Source organism: Manis javanica, chromosome 5, assembly GCF_040802235.1.
Source record: "Manis javanica isolate MJ-LG chromosome 5, MJ_LKY, whole genome shotgun sequence".
NCBI lineage: Eukaryota > Metazoa > Chordata > Mammalia > Pholidota > Manidae > Manis > Manis javanica.
This window is the reverse complement of record NC_133160.1, coordinates 46374098-46389098: the sequence shown is the minus strand read 5'-3', so window position 1 is coordinate 46389098 and position 15001 is coordinate 46374098. Positions and strand designations below refer to the sequence as shown.

General features: G+C 40.9%; 2 protein-coding genes across 2 annotated transcripts in view; one reads left to right on the top strand and one right to left on the bottom strand.

Moving 5' to 3' along the window:
• Positions 1–380: 380 nt before the first annotated feature.
• On the top strand, positions 381–2585 carry NKX2-4 (NK2 homeobox 4). The gene is made up of 2 exons (XM_017647464.3): positions 381–828; positions 1059–2585. Exons 1-2 carry the CDS (start codon positions 381–383, stop codon positions 1664–1666), a joined length of 1056 nt encoding a protein of 351 aa, XP_017502953.2. The 3' UTR covers positions 1667–2585.
• A 5374-nt stretch (positions 2586–7959) lies between these two features.
• XRN2 (5'-3' exoribonuclease 2) overlaps positions 7960–15001 on the bottom strand; it is an 88915-nt gene continuing 81873 nt past the window's right edge. Inside the window, exons 28-29 of the mRNA XM_073238067.1 lie at positions 10363–10501; positions 7960–8131 (exon numbers count right to left, since the gene is read on the bottom strand). Of these exons, the coding sequence (XP_073094168.1) occupies positions 8066–8131; positions 10363–10501 (205 nt within the window). The 3' untranslated portion in view covers positions 7960–8065. The remainder of the gene's footprint in view (positions 8132–10362; positions 10502–15001) is intronic.

Sequence of the window (15001 nt, the reverse complement as noted above, 5' to 3'; positions counted from 1 at the left end):
CTTTCTGTTTCTGGTGATCGAGGTCTGAGGTAACCGCGCGGACGGAGGCGGGAAGGATGGAGAAAGCGAAGGGGGGTGATCTTTTCAAGAAACATACAACTGTCCCCTTTACCTTTTTTGCCTCCATTGGTTGGGGGGGAGGGAGAAAAAGATGTCAATGACCATTGTTTGCTCGTTTGGGATGTTGCTCCGCCCCCCGAGTCTGTCGTAAACCTGGCGGCGGACTAAAATAAACCCCAGATCCCGCAGCTCCCGGGGCTCAACGCGCCGCCGGCTCCTCGTCCAAGGCGCTGCGCCGTAGCCGAGGTGGTGGCAACGAGCGGCCGCCGCGTCCCGCCCGCGTCCGCCCCGGGCCCCCCTACCTGGCCGCCCGCCGAGCCATGTCGTTGAGCCCCAAGCACACGACGCCCTTCTCCGTGTCCGACATCCTGAGCCCCATCGAGGAGACCTACAAGAAGTTCGGCAGCGCTATGGACGGCGCGCCGCCCGGGCTGGGGGCGCCCCTGGGGGCCGCGGCCGCCGCCTATCGCGCGCCGCCGCTCGGCTCTTCCTCGCAGGCGGCCGCGGCGGGCATGCAGCCACCTCACGGCATGGCGGGCCACAACGCGGCGGCGGCGGCGGCGGCGGCGGCGGCAGCAGCGGCGGCCGCCACCTACCACATGCCGCCGGGCGTCTCGCAGTTCCCGCACGGCGCCATGGGCGGCTACTGCAACGGCGGCCTGGGCAACGTGGGCGAGCTGCCCGCCTACACGGACGGCATGCGGGGCGGCGCGGCCGCCGCGGCCACCGGCTGGTACGGCGCCAACCCGGATCCGCGCTACTCGTCAAGTGAGCGGTGCCAGAAGCACGGGGCTGAGGGCAGCGGACGGTGCGGGCTTTCCCGTCTCAGCCCGGGCCAGGACTTGCGCGGGAAAGAGGGGCCGGGGCTGCGGCCGGGACGCGTGGGGCGTGCTGGGACCGGCCGGGGACGCCGCGGTGTGAAGAGCGCGGGGTGGTGGCGGGAGCAGGCTCCCGGCAGGCCTGGCGCTCACCGGCTTCTCCCTTGGGCCCCTCCCCAGTCTCTAGGTTCATGGGGCCGTCGGCGGGCGTGAACGTGGCCGGCATGGGGTCGCTGACGGGAATCGCGGACGCCGCCAAGTCGCTGGCGCCGCTGCACGCAGCAGCGGCCGCGGCGCCGCGAAGGAAGCGCCGCGTGCTCTTCTCACAGGCTCAGGTCTACGAGCTGGAGCGGCGCTTCAAGCAGCAGAAGTACCTGTCGGCGCCTGAGCGCGAGCACCTGGCTAGTATGATCCACCTGACGCCGACGCAGGTGAAGATCTGGTTCCAGAACCACCGCTACAAGATGAAGCGGCAGGCCAAGGACAAGGCGGCGCAGCAGCTGCAGCAGGAGGGCGGCCTGGGCCCGCCGCAACCGCCCCCGTCCCCGCGCCGCGTGGCGGTGCCCGTGCTGGTCAAGGACGGCAAGCCGTGCCAGAACGGCGCGGGCACGCCGACGCCCGGCCCTCAACCGGCCGCCCCGACGCCCGCGCCCGAGCTCGAGGAGCTGTCTCCCAGCCCGCCCGCGCTGCATGGCCCGGGGGGCGGCCTGGCGGCCCTGGACGCGGCCGCGGGGGACTACGGCGGCGGGGTGCTCGGCGCCAACCTGCTCTACGGCAGGACGTGGTGACCGCGGCCGCGGGTCCGCAGTACATTGTTCAGCGGCCGTGCGACGGCGGAGCGACTCTCGCGCTCCCACGACCGGAAACGAACGAACGGGTCCTGGAGAGGGGCAGGCCCGGAACCTCTTTGCCGGGATGAGGGACAGCGGCGGCCCCAGAATCGAATGGTGTAATGTCGCGCTAGGAAGTTTTGGGGTGGTGATTTCCTCCTTCTAGATGGTCCTAAATACGCGAAAAGCTGGCTGAGTCCATACACACCACGTTCCTAACCAAGGCTCTCAAGAGTTTTAAAAGTTAGAAACTTTTTTGGTGTTTGTGGCTCTAATAGTCAACCCAGCTTTAACAATGAATCCTTTTTGAAGTGGAACTTACCGTGGGAGATTAGTTTTCGAAGCCACCCCCCCTTAAGTGCAATTTCATTAATGTTTGATTGAAAATAAATTGAATTGTAGCTCAAGGTGGATCATGCACATAACTTTATTGCAGAGGAATTATTGCCATTGAGGTGATAGAGATGATACAGCTTTTTAAAATTAATGCCGATTTTAAATGTTTTGATCATCATTTGACAAATGAGTGTATATTTTCCTAAAAGGATTTTTTTCCGCCCTTAGATGCAGCTCATAATAAGAAAGAAGGGTTGTAAACTACTTTTTATATGGAATCTGGTCTCCCAAAATGAAGCATAAAATAAATGCCCGCTAATTCTTCTGTAGACATGTTATTTACTCTTTCTACTGTATTTGCTTGTCTGTATTTGAATACCTTGATAAAATACTAGAACAAGCAAGCAAAATTGCTAAAATTCACATCAGTTAATCTGTATGTCAAAGCATGTCAAGAAAGATGAATGATTTACTGAGCTGTAATTAAGATGTATAAAATACTTACAATTTTCCCATTACACTTAGCACTTAATAGGGGTTGCACACCAATTTTGTTGGTGTTTTATTGTACAAATAATATATTTACTCTTTAATACGCCAATTTGTATTTCCTATGTTTCAAATGGATATTTAAATATAACTTAAAAGAACCTTAAGTACTTTTTTTGTAAAAGTTAAGTGGTCATTTCTTTTTCACCAAGTTATATAGGTTTTGTTTTTTGTTTTTTACACTAGTTACCATCATATGACAACACAGCTCAATTTACTCATAACTTAACTGATACTGAAGTAAAAATACTAAAAGCTGAAGAACATGAGCTTATAAAATGAATGAAAATTATAGACTTACCATGGACAAAGTGTGATTTATAAATGTTCAAAACAGTTTGTTTTCTAAATCTCTTATACGTTTGAAGTTTTAGAATCACAGTTTGATGCTGAAGCATTTTATTTTATTTCATTTGTGTTTTTCTGAATATGCAAAATGAATCCTTAGGAAGGTGTTTTAGAAGGTAAACTTCATATAAAATACAGCTTTCTCTAATTTAGTTAATAATTGTTTAAAACTCCAGTCCCTTTCACAGAGTAGGGGAAAAAAATACTAAAGAAGCAGCAAGGAAATCGGTCATTATCAAGGGGCTATGAATGCATTTCTGGAAGATGAGAACTAATTTTTAAAACAAATAATTTAAGCAGAAAAAATAATATGAAAATGGTGTGATACACCTACTGAAAATCTCCCAACTCGGGTTTTTGCATGTTAATAGAACTGACTTTCAAAATGTTAACCAAACTAGCATAACTATTACTGATGTGACAATTTCAAAATGTTTATGTTAATTTGATTTCCTCATGGTAGTACAGGAATTCTGGAATTTTACTTCTAGAAAACATGTTCCAAAAGTCAACAGGGTTGGCAATGTATATTTTTCAGTCCAATGCTTAACAAAAACAATAATAGCTTATGGACTAAGGGGTCCAAGTAGCATGTTTAAAGAAAATAAATCTTCATGGACAGTTTTTTCCTTGATAATTTATTTTGGACAAAGACTCCTTTGACTAAGTGAACTTCATCAAAAAGATCATTAAGAACAAACAGTCTTCTTTAGAGAATATTTTCTGAAAGTGTATTTGGTGTAGGCATATCCTTTTCCTTTCAGCATTCCTTGAAGTAGTAAAGGATCCAAGGCACAACTAATTGCTGCAGAGGGCTTACCATTCTATACCCAGAATCATACTGAGTTTATGTGTGCACATCCTGAAATTAGGATAAGGTTTGATTCTTGAAACATTAAAATAGACAATGTTTTTACTATGGAATTCCGCATTCTGCTTAATGCAAAAGAGCTTTTTTCTTCTTTTGCAATTAGTGCTTTGCAGATCTTTTATAAAAATACAAATAGCCAGACTAGGTGAAACTCATTAACTGAAGAGGATGATAAGTGTCTTCACAACCAAGAGGGAGGGCTGTGGCGCAGGGTCTGAGTGGAACAAAGCCCCCTGAAAGTTTAGCAAGGGCTACAGCAAAACTCAATTTCAGAAATGCTAACTGCAGATGTGATATTTTCTTAAATGTTTTTGGGATTTTACAACAATCTTATCTTTCCAATTGCACAGAAACCAAAATCCAGAATCAAAGTTGCAGAGAACAGCAGGGATTGCAGGTATTCTTGGGTGATCTGCGTTGGGATGTAAATTGAAGTGTTTGTGTATGAGAATGTGCGCAGTGCTGAAGGATATGGGAAGGGGGCTTTGTATATGGAAGGTTGGGGGTTGTAACCCAGTTGTCTTCCATTTAAGGCTTTGCTTAAAATTAAAACCTAATGGTCAGAACAAGTAGTCAAGACTTTTATCAACACAGATTTGTGTTCTGCTATCGACTTTTTATTTCAATTTAAAGCAAATCACTCAGTCTTGTTCACTAAATGCCAAGCACCTTCCAAACACTTGCTTTGTTAGCTGCATTGAATACTGATGATTTAGAAAAACTTAGAATAAATGTGTGAACGATAAGCACATGAAAATCCATCGATTGGATTTCTAGATATGAATTTGTGCATAAAGCATTCTATGGTAGCCATATAAATTTCAGATGTAGGTCAAAGGAATACTGTTGCCCAACCATTTAACTTAACATTAATTTGTGTGAATAAAACCCTATATGCTAATTATTCAGTCCAGTTTTTAAAAATACTGCTACTTGCCATGCGCCTGAACCCAATGAGACAGGGAATTAGGCTACATTTTATTTAAAAATAAATAAATAGTCCTTTACTGCTAGTGAGAATTGGTGAGCATCGGACGACGATTCAAAAGACTTGCGGACTGGGAACTGGGAACTGAATAGCATATCCGGTCAGGAATTTGCCCTTTCCAGTAAGTATTGAGATAAATGTGGTTTCAAGATCACTTATATTGTACTATCTTTAAGTTCGGAAATAAAGGAAGCTTCTGATGTAGGTTTTTTGGTTTCATTTGTTTTTGCTTTAGAATGTTTACCTGAAATAGAAAGAAATGCCTTTATTATTTAATTTCAATTCCATGTAACCTCTTATTTCAGTAATTATTTAGATGATCGCTAATGAAACTTAAGCCACTAATACTAAATTGTGCAGATTATATTGCAGTAGTTAATAGCTCTATTCCCATTTCACATACAAAAAGAAAACACGTTTTCTCTTGGCCCTCATTCCGTAAATGTGGTATCGGGAAACAACACAAGCATTCCACTGTACCCTGAGTGCGGGAAAACTCCATAGCGAACGGGCCGTTTGTTACTTTGTTGACTTTGTTTTCCTGTTTTTAGGAAGAGTCTGGCGCATCTCAGCAGCAACAGGCGTCCGACGAGCGGGACGGAAAGCCGCTCTGCGGTCTGGGAATGGGGTCTTAGTTGACTTCGGATGTCTCCATTTTAGATTTCTAAGCATTTGGTTACGTTCACTCAGAACTTAAAATCGCAGCCTCATAAGAAATATCATTTCCGCTATCTCCGTACAGTTTCGGGGTGCCTTCCCACGGGGGAATAGATGGTGGAAGCAAACAGGCTGCCAGGCTGTGGCGCCGCGCCCAGGGCCCCAGGAGCTGCTGCCGCGCTCGGGTCCGGGCCACCTCGTGGCCAGAGGCCTGTGCGCTCCCGCGCCCACCTTGCTCGACGCCGGCAGCTTGCGGGGCTCCAGGGTGGCGCGCGGGGCGCACCACACGCACCCACGCACATCGAGGCCGAGCGCTCTCGACCCAGCAGCCAGGGCAGAGGGGCCCGCGACCCCAGTACCTGGACTCTGGACAGTCCGTCCGTACCCATCGCACCACGACCGCGGATCCTAGGCGCCGCCACCATCCCTCCCTGGCTGCTTAGTCGCCAGGTCCCGGGGCCGACTGGGTCCCGCGGAAAACGGTAGCTCGGGATCCCCACCCCCATCCGGCTGGTCCCCAACGTCCCTGGCACGAAAATGAACGTATCGGTCGTTACACTGAACTCTAACCGTTTCTAGATGGCTTTGTACTATATTGTGTATTACCTTATTTGATCCTTAAAGGGAAGACAACTCATTATGGGCCCTTAGCACCACTATAGTCAGGCTGTTCCCAGGTTCTGTATGTTTTGAGATTGTTTAATATAGACCCCAAAGAACAGTACACTACTTTTTTAAAAGATATTTAAAATTGACTCATTGACTTTTTACATCCGAATATGGAGGAAATATTTGTAGCTTTAAATATTCCATTTGAAATTCTAAAAAGCATTTACTTGTTGAAATAACTGCATTTTTCTGGAAGATCCAAACGTGGGGACAAGTTGGAAAGAGATGGAGGAAGATTAAGGAGAGAAGGAAGCATGGGTGAAGGCATGGAGCAGGCCCAGATGTGAGGGTCAGCTGGCAGATGTCCTTCAGGATACACCAGCTGTTAGAAGTAATCTAGCTGTCAAAATTTTCCCATCAGGCTTTTTGCTTAGATGTCTTCAAAATAACACTTTAAACATTCATCTTCAAATTAATTTGTTTTGAACAGTAACATATAATTGTGAAAAAGTCAAGTCAATGACAGATTTTGCAGACACACTTGTGATAGCTTAAAACTAAATCAAAACTGAAGATCATAAAATCCAAGTTCTGTGTAAGTGTGGGATTTGGTACCCTGTGAAGCCATATACATCACCACATTTATATGAGATCCTTATGAATAACATTTAATTTAGTTATACATGTTTTTAATATTTGGTAGAGAAATTAACAAAGGCATTATTACCACTTCAATGTATTGTGTAGGTGATACGTATCCATTGTGTTGTTAATTCCCAGGGACAAACCCTTTGTCTCAACAATAAAGGACTCTTCACCCATCATCAGCAATGAACTCAAAGCTTCAAAGACCTTCCTACTTAAGGTTAAGGTGGACTTTTCCCACAAAGACTAACAAGTGTGCCTTAGTTGGAATATTAAAGCAAAAATGTCCTAAATCAAGAAAACCTTAATATACAATCTTAGGCTAGATGAAAAAAATGCAAACAAAGCAGTAATTCACGTGTCTAAATTTGTGTGGCAATCAAGTGAAAGTGCATATGAAAGTGCTATGTATGAACTCCAAGCATTTTAAGGACTGTGCTTCATAGCAAGAAAAGGACGGTAAACTCAAATTTATTATGAAAGAATGCAAAAAAAAAAATGCTAAGGACTAATTAGCACAGACTAATGTGCACACACTAGCTACAAATTAAAATTTAAACTTTTCTTTAAGATTAAAACAAGTCCTTAAAACTGTAGCACAAGTCTACATGGCGTTTGTAAAAATGTAGCTAATTCATTCTCACAAAGACTTTATAGTCCTCCAAATCAGTAGCTGACAGACATACTAATATATGTGGGTTGGTTGGGCTATCCTGCTGACCATGCCTCCTAAAATCTATTTCTTCATTGATTTTCTTTTGACATCTAGTTGAAGAAGTAAGTTTTCTGAAAAACTGATTGAAAAAAACGGTTGGTAAAGATTTTCAAAGTTGAAATACTCTAAAAGAATAAGAAGACACGAGACCAGAGGTTTTTTTTGTTTTTTGTTTTTTTTTTTTTACTAAAGTCCAGAAATTTCCATAAGACAACCTCATCATTAATGAAATGTTTCCAAAGAAATGTTGAACAACATATACTCTAGTGGGCTGAGTGTTCCAGCACAAAGAGTTCATACCTAATTCCTGGGCATTAAAAATCAGCATGGATCTTAGATGATCTAGAATAGTTTTTTGAAATCCACAGCTGGTCTGATTTTTAACCATAATGAAAAACCATATTCCTATTCCATCAAATGTGTTTTACAAGCAATAATTAATTCAGATTCACTGTATTATGCAACACGTCTTAGAAAAGCAAAATAAAACAGTGAGATGAGAACAATAGAAATATACACAGTTAAAAGAAATATACAAAGTACTGTAGTTTTATTAAAAACTACTTGAGAAATAAATCTTTCCACAAATATCGTAAAACTGTAGAATGATGCAAGGATTTGGGAAAGCTTTACAAAAGCCTAATTCCAACTGTATCTTCCTGAGGGTGGTGGCAAAGGATATTTCCTTCCTTCTCTGGGATATCCCTGAAAATAAGCAAAAGAAAAGAGTTTATTTCCTAGATTAACATCTCAGCATAGAAATTAATTTTACATCTCCATGGAAAAACATAGCCTAAAGAAGCTGAATATGTCTGAAAAGTGTATCACATTGAAGTCCATAAACAGGTGCTTTGGGTCCACAGTTTTATTCAGATGGCTGCAAAGCTGGGACATGAGCACAAAGACTACCACTGAAAATTCACCAAAGATGCTTTAACAGTACTAAAGAAATCCCGAAGAATGCATATAAATGAACTACATTTAAATGTTTTGTGTAAAACACCAGTGGTTCTCCATCTCCCCTACCACCCCCAACAGTAATTCAAGCCACACTGTGGTATGGTGCTGACATCATATGTAGACATACCACACTAGGAAAGTCACTTTGCTCAATCAAGGCAACAGCTTGCTAGGTCAGGCCTAATGAAATATTAATTTTAGGGATTTTTGTTTAGCTATAAATAGAGCATTAAGTACCTAATCATTGGTGACATTCATAACATATCCTAGTATTCTTGCAAATATTTTTTATATAACATAAGATAAATGTGACACCTCTCACATCACAATTCCTTATCTAGGCCTCCAGGACTCTGAAATGGATCCCCACCACCATGTTGTCACTCAGAGCACTTTAACGCACTTTAATACTTTAAATTCTAATATGTGTAGACCCTTAAGGCCACGCAGGCTAAGGCTTTAATTAGTCATATAAACTTCACTAAAAATATAGTGAGGTCATAGTTATATTGTTTTTAAAAAAAAATTTTTTTTAGTTATGTCATTTTAACAATGTATTTCTACAATTTAACAGTGCTTCAAAAATTGTGATTTAATAAAAAGTTTCTCAGTAGAAAAGAGACTGAGAAAAAGAAATTATTTCTAAAAGGTCCTAAAAGTATTCTAAGTTTACCAATTGTCTTATATCTTCAAAGTGAATAAGAATTTTACCTCCTGGAACAGCAGAGCTCCTTAAAGGAAAGCTCTCCTCCTCTGAAAGAGGCAGGAAAGATGATCAACTGGGTTTGAAGTATGGAGAGCATCTAGTCCCTAGTTCTGCTTCCAAACTGCAGACATTTTAGAGTTCCAGTTCCTGACATGGAAAATGAGGTTATCGGACTAAACATTCTCCCAGCCTTCTAGTTTATTAGTAAGTCCTCATTTCAATAATACTCATTATTTACACTGCCTAGTATCATCATGACTATAGTAGCAAAAACAGTCTCAATCTACTGATAATACTTTTAGAGGTCTTAGGCTGATAGTATTCAAAGAAAAATTCTATGATGTGATTTAACAAACTGTAACAAAATTCTCTCAGATGATTATTTTCTTGTTAAGTGAACAGACACATGTACGATTACATAAAAAAATGTGTATAAAAAAATAGTTTTCGTAGCTGCCAGAAAAGAGGTCTTACACAAAGGGACACATGGCAAGAAACTGAGTCAGGAGATAATACTCACAAGCACTATAAAAGGCCTGGAGCAACACCAGGTAAGCAGTTTAAAAACCACTTCTTGTCACCACAGGTGCCAACCATGACCACAATACACACTAAGTTGCACAGCAGCTCTCTGATCCTATTCTCTGGCAAGGATGTGACTGAAGAGCATGTAAATACTGGCCACGGAGTCAAATAGCTGGGGGACATACAGACCCATCTTAATTACTGCTAAAATTGGATGCTCTGAAGAGAAGGAAAGGTATCTTCCATGTACTAAATTTGTCTAGGAATTATTATACTTATTCAATGTTTAGCAGAAAAACACGTGGAGAATTATGAAGAGATTTCTTTCCAGGAGAAGGGATACAGGTGAATCAAGACAGGAGACTTCTAAGATGAATAAAAATAACAGCTAAAAGGGTAGATTCTTACTTTCAGCTTATAGAAAATAATCATCTATTATGAGAGATCTAGTTTCTATTAAAACAAAGAGCAGAATCCTTAAAGGATAGAAAATGTGTGTTGGTGACTGAATGACTGTATTTGTGCTAAATATCCCTGACTGCTATGGTCAGGCTTTGGAACTAGAAATTCTTCAGCATCTTCAAGGCATAACCTATTTAGTGAGGCAGATACTGACCCTGTACACATTTTTAATGAGGGATTCAAGTTCAGCTGAGCTATTCTCAATATCTTATCCAGAGTGTTTTTAAGAAAACATCAAGCAGTATAGCTGAGTACAAAAAAAGCAGTTTGTTTTCCATCCCACCTGTCTCCCTCCACGATCATCACGTCTGGGTGGGTACCCGCCAGGTCCAGCTAGCATCTGGTACTGGTTTGGCTGGAAGGCTGCATTTTGGGTTTGGAGCATCCGATTCCATGGGAGCAGAGGTTCAGCCCCAACGCCTCTGTGGAAAAGGATCATGTCTGCATTAGAAATCAAGCCTGTTACATATAGCCAAAGTCTAAAACTGGCATATATCATCTCCAAATTTTAGGACAATCTAATTTGCCTGGATTTGTCATATGAGATTTATATGACCTTTATGTCCCTCATATCCAGTGTAGTTTAACACATTTCATGAAGTATCAGGGCTTATTCAAATGGGTATTTAAATGCAGTTGAATTTAAAGTGTCTGACTTTAAAAAATATTTTGCTCATTTTCAATTGTGAAATTTCCTTTTTGGTCACTTAATGGTTTACACCCAGGATCACCACATTTAAGATGCTATCCAAGGAGTAAACATGTACAAGACAGGAAAATGAGGCTTTTAAAAAAAATGTCCAGACTTGTTTTTGGAGTCCATTCTTTCTAGTTAATTGCAGGTTGCAAATGAATTCTTACTGCTGAGCATTCTGAATCTAGGGTAGGGGACTTGTCTGTTTTTTTCCCATCCATTATTCTGCTCAATATGTCAGAAGGTCTGATCGGGAAGAAACCTTTTCAAGTTCTATTGATGCAGCTTTCAATTGACCATGGTGACCTAGCAACATGAGCACTAATTGGCAAGGGCTGACTGGCGTCTGGTGTACAGTTTACATGGGAACACAGATTCAACAGCTATTACAACCCAGTTTGCCAGCCCAGATTACTAGTCAAAAGAAATGTTTTTAATTGTCTTCAAGTGCCTATTTTAACTTTGCAGACACAAAGCAATAGGTATATTAAATCATAATTTAAAATTGTCACACAAACAATGTAGGAAAGATTACTTTCTAAAGGCAATCACTATTTAAGACATAACTTTCTTCTTGAGGCACTTTCCTCAACTGACATACATAGAGCAGTCATTACAAAGAATAAACAGTAGCAAAATTCTGCAGTATATTTTAACATTAGAAGCTTTGGGGCCATTAAGTATGTTAGGAAGAATTACAATAAAACTTTAAATTTGCTAAAGCAATGACTAGCTGGGATTAGCTCTACCTACTAGCACATGAACTTCACTTCCAAGGTCTTAGGGAAAAGCCCGAAGCTGGGCTCACTAGGTAATGCATTCTTCTCACAGCTATTCAAGTATGAATCCATCCTCTCTATCCCCAACTCTCCTAAACTTCACTAGCAGCTTGCCTTTTTTTTTTTAAAACACCAAAGGTAATTATTTTTGTATGATGGCTTGAAGAACAGCTCTCTATAGAACTCTAAAGGAGCCAATTCTATTCTTCAGTTAGTGGTGACACCAGAGCTCTAATAATATAATTTGCTGTAAGTGAAAAGAAAATAATACCTCAAAGAATGTGCATATGTTTTAATGATGTTTTAGGTTCATTATTAATTCAAATATACTTTAGCAAGAGCAGCCCACACACAGGGATAGGAATGGTCTCTCTGGTCTCTGCAGGAGTGAGGGGGTAACTAAGGTTTGTACTGTGACCGACAAGGCTCAATCCAAACAGGGCCATTAATGCAAAACCCACATGCCAGAAATGCAACTCACACACTGTAATCAATCCTTCTTCTCAGTTTTAAAATGATAAAACTCACTCAACTGAGTTTCGGGAAAATCTACTGGTATGAATAATATACTTTACAAATGCAATTTTATATTATTCTGTTCTGAAAATAGATTTCAAAGCCACAGTTTAAAAATAAAATTCTCCTTTTGGTTTGAAGTGATTACTTAAAATTTTTGACAAAGATAATATTTATAAAAACAAATAAACACAAAGAACAAAGAGGGACATGTACAACCCTCTTTTGCTTGTACTGGCAGCAAGACCTTCATTTTCCACAAGGTTATCAAATTTCTATACTGATTATATTAATTTGCAAATACTTACAAATGGAAATTTGCCTTGGAAAAGACATTTTAAATTTGGGATGGAAGCACTAATGTTGACACAATTTAAAATTACTAACCATAGACTCAGGCAACTTATTTGAGGCATTTGGCATCACGGATGGCAAGAATTTTCTTAAGTTTCTACATTAGTATTTTTAGAAAGTTTCTGACAATGTGAAGTAACTACTACCAATCTAGACAATAATTTATACATGTGGCAAACTGGGGTTTTTAAAGATTTTCCATGACTGAGTTTAACATCTGTAAGTTAAAATCTAAATGGCCACCTAGGATATGGCCAGAAAAGAGAAGCCTCCACTGGTGAGGAGAACACAGACAATGGGGCAGAACTCAGGTGACATGATGAAGCAACCCCAAATGGATGCTCCTGCTCCATAGTAACACTGTTAGTACTAGGTCAACTTTGCATAGGGAGGTAAGGGGTGCGGTGTGTTCCTGTCATATTTTGAAATGAAATGAATATATGGATTATAAATACTACCCCAAAGTAGGATATAACTCAAGAAACATAGTATATTTCAGAAAAATACGTACATTCAAGTTTTTCTTTTCTAATGGGGTTTTCAACGGAACACTCAAAATAGTGCAGTGGGGAAGTACTGACCGAAGCATCAGGAATACTGGTCCTAGTAAAGGTGCTACTACTATACTTACTGATTGTGACACCTCAGCCAAGTCAAGATGACTCAGCTTCTATTTTCTCTCCTATGTCTTCTAAGGTTGGAATGGCTAGACTGACAGGTGCTACAGAAATGAATATATTTGTCAGGAGGATAATGGAGGTTAGGATGGCTGGATTTAAGCTTTGCTTTCTTTATGAACAAATGGTAGTTTCTTGAATTTTAGACATAAGAGACAATGCTATTTTGTTCACATTTAACTTTTGCTTCAAGGCATGATTTTGAGTTTCTGATTGAAACGAAACCAAAAATGCCCTAAAAAATTTGTCGCTAATCTGCTGGGTCCACAAAATCAGTCAGGATAATACCAGTACTTGGCTAGGTGAGAGGAACAACAACAAAAAAACAACAGGCATCAGGACAGTGGTGACCATCCTAGGAAGCCTTAATGTGGAGAAGGAAGGAAAGCTTGTAGGGACTGAAGAAAAAGGGCTGCAGAAATGGACAGAGATCCTTCGCTGCCTGTGAAGTCCCTATGGTTACTGTAATATGCTCACAGTAAGAGTTCTGATATTTGTTTGACTGAAAACGTTCTTGGTAAAGAATGCTAGAGAACAGACACCCTGAGTAAGCTGCTGAATTTGTCTGTGTCAAGTTTCCTCAGCTGTGAATATCACACCTACCTGAAAAGGGTTGCTAGAACTAAATGAAGTCATGTTTCTAAAAGCATGTTAGTACATTGCTGACAGTTTGTAAGCAAACAATAAATGTTAGTGATTATTAATAATATGGGAAAGATGCAAGCAACAAAGTAGAGAAACCAAGTCTTAAAATCAAACTTGACAAATATTATGCTGAAAGACGATTTGTTAAAATGAAGTAAGTTCTACCATGATAATACCTAATTCAGGAAAAATTTACCCGTATTTAATTTCTGTTTGAAAATGGTGCTACTCTGAGGATAGTGAGTAGTACCTATGGTGTGCTTTCAACACTTACATTGAAAATAAAACATATATACAGGCATTATCAGTTGTCTTAAATTTAAAATGCAGCTTAGTACACTAAGTAGTTGATACTATATCTAATAAACAATTGAATAACATGATTTCTTTTATCTTCTTGAAGAAAATAATGAAGTTTTAGAGTCTCTAAAGACAGAGTTTTCTTAAGACACAAGCAGCATTTCTAACCCTGTTCCTAACACTTTATTCATTTCAGATGTGACCAGATCAGAGTGTTAAAATGTAGAGGACAGGAGAAAAAACAGATTAGAACAGGGACGACAAAGAAGGGAGCCTTACTACAAGGAGGCTTACCCAGCTTCAGTATTTACTAATGCCAGCAAAACCAGCATGAAATGAAAGATTTTAAATCTGCCTTTAAAATATTATTCTATAGATGTTGATATAATTATTCATAACATGCCTAGCTATCTTGTCATGTGGAGGCTACCTGACTGAGGAGCACACAACTTATCAATGAACGAACACAAGTCAAACATCCCTTGTTATTAAACCATGTCACATTCTTTCTAGTCCATGGTACTTATTAGACTGCAGATCCCATAATCCTCTTCTGAGTCCCTTCTGCGTTTAATTCAGTTCAGTCTTAAGTAGTTAAAGAAACTGTTTTCAGTGGCAACTAATAACTACTGACCTACAGTGACACTGCCCTACAATAGGCTTGTCAGCCCTGAAGCAGTTGTACCAAAGAAGCTGATTAGGACTTCAAGAGGTTTGTAGCAAGAATCAATGGTTGGTCTGTACTAATGCTGTGCTGGCAGTACAGACGTGATGAAAGTGGAACACCATTAGTTATGCCTCATTAAGCTGCACAACCCTTCTAAAAAGAAATTTGTTTAGGTTGACCAAAACCTAATACAATTTTGAGCTCTCTGAGTTGCATTTTTCAGGAAACCTTAAAGGATTAAAAAAAAATAAAGGCCAACATCCAAGAAAAGTAGGAAAGTATGTAAACAT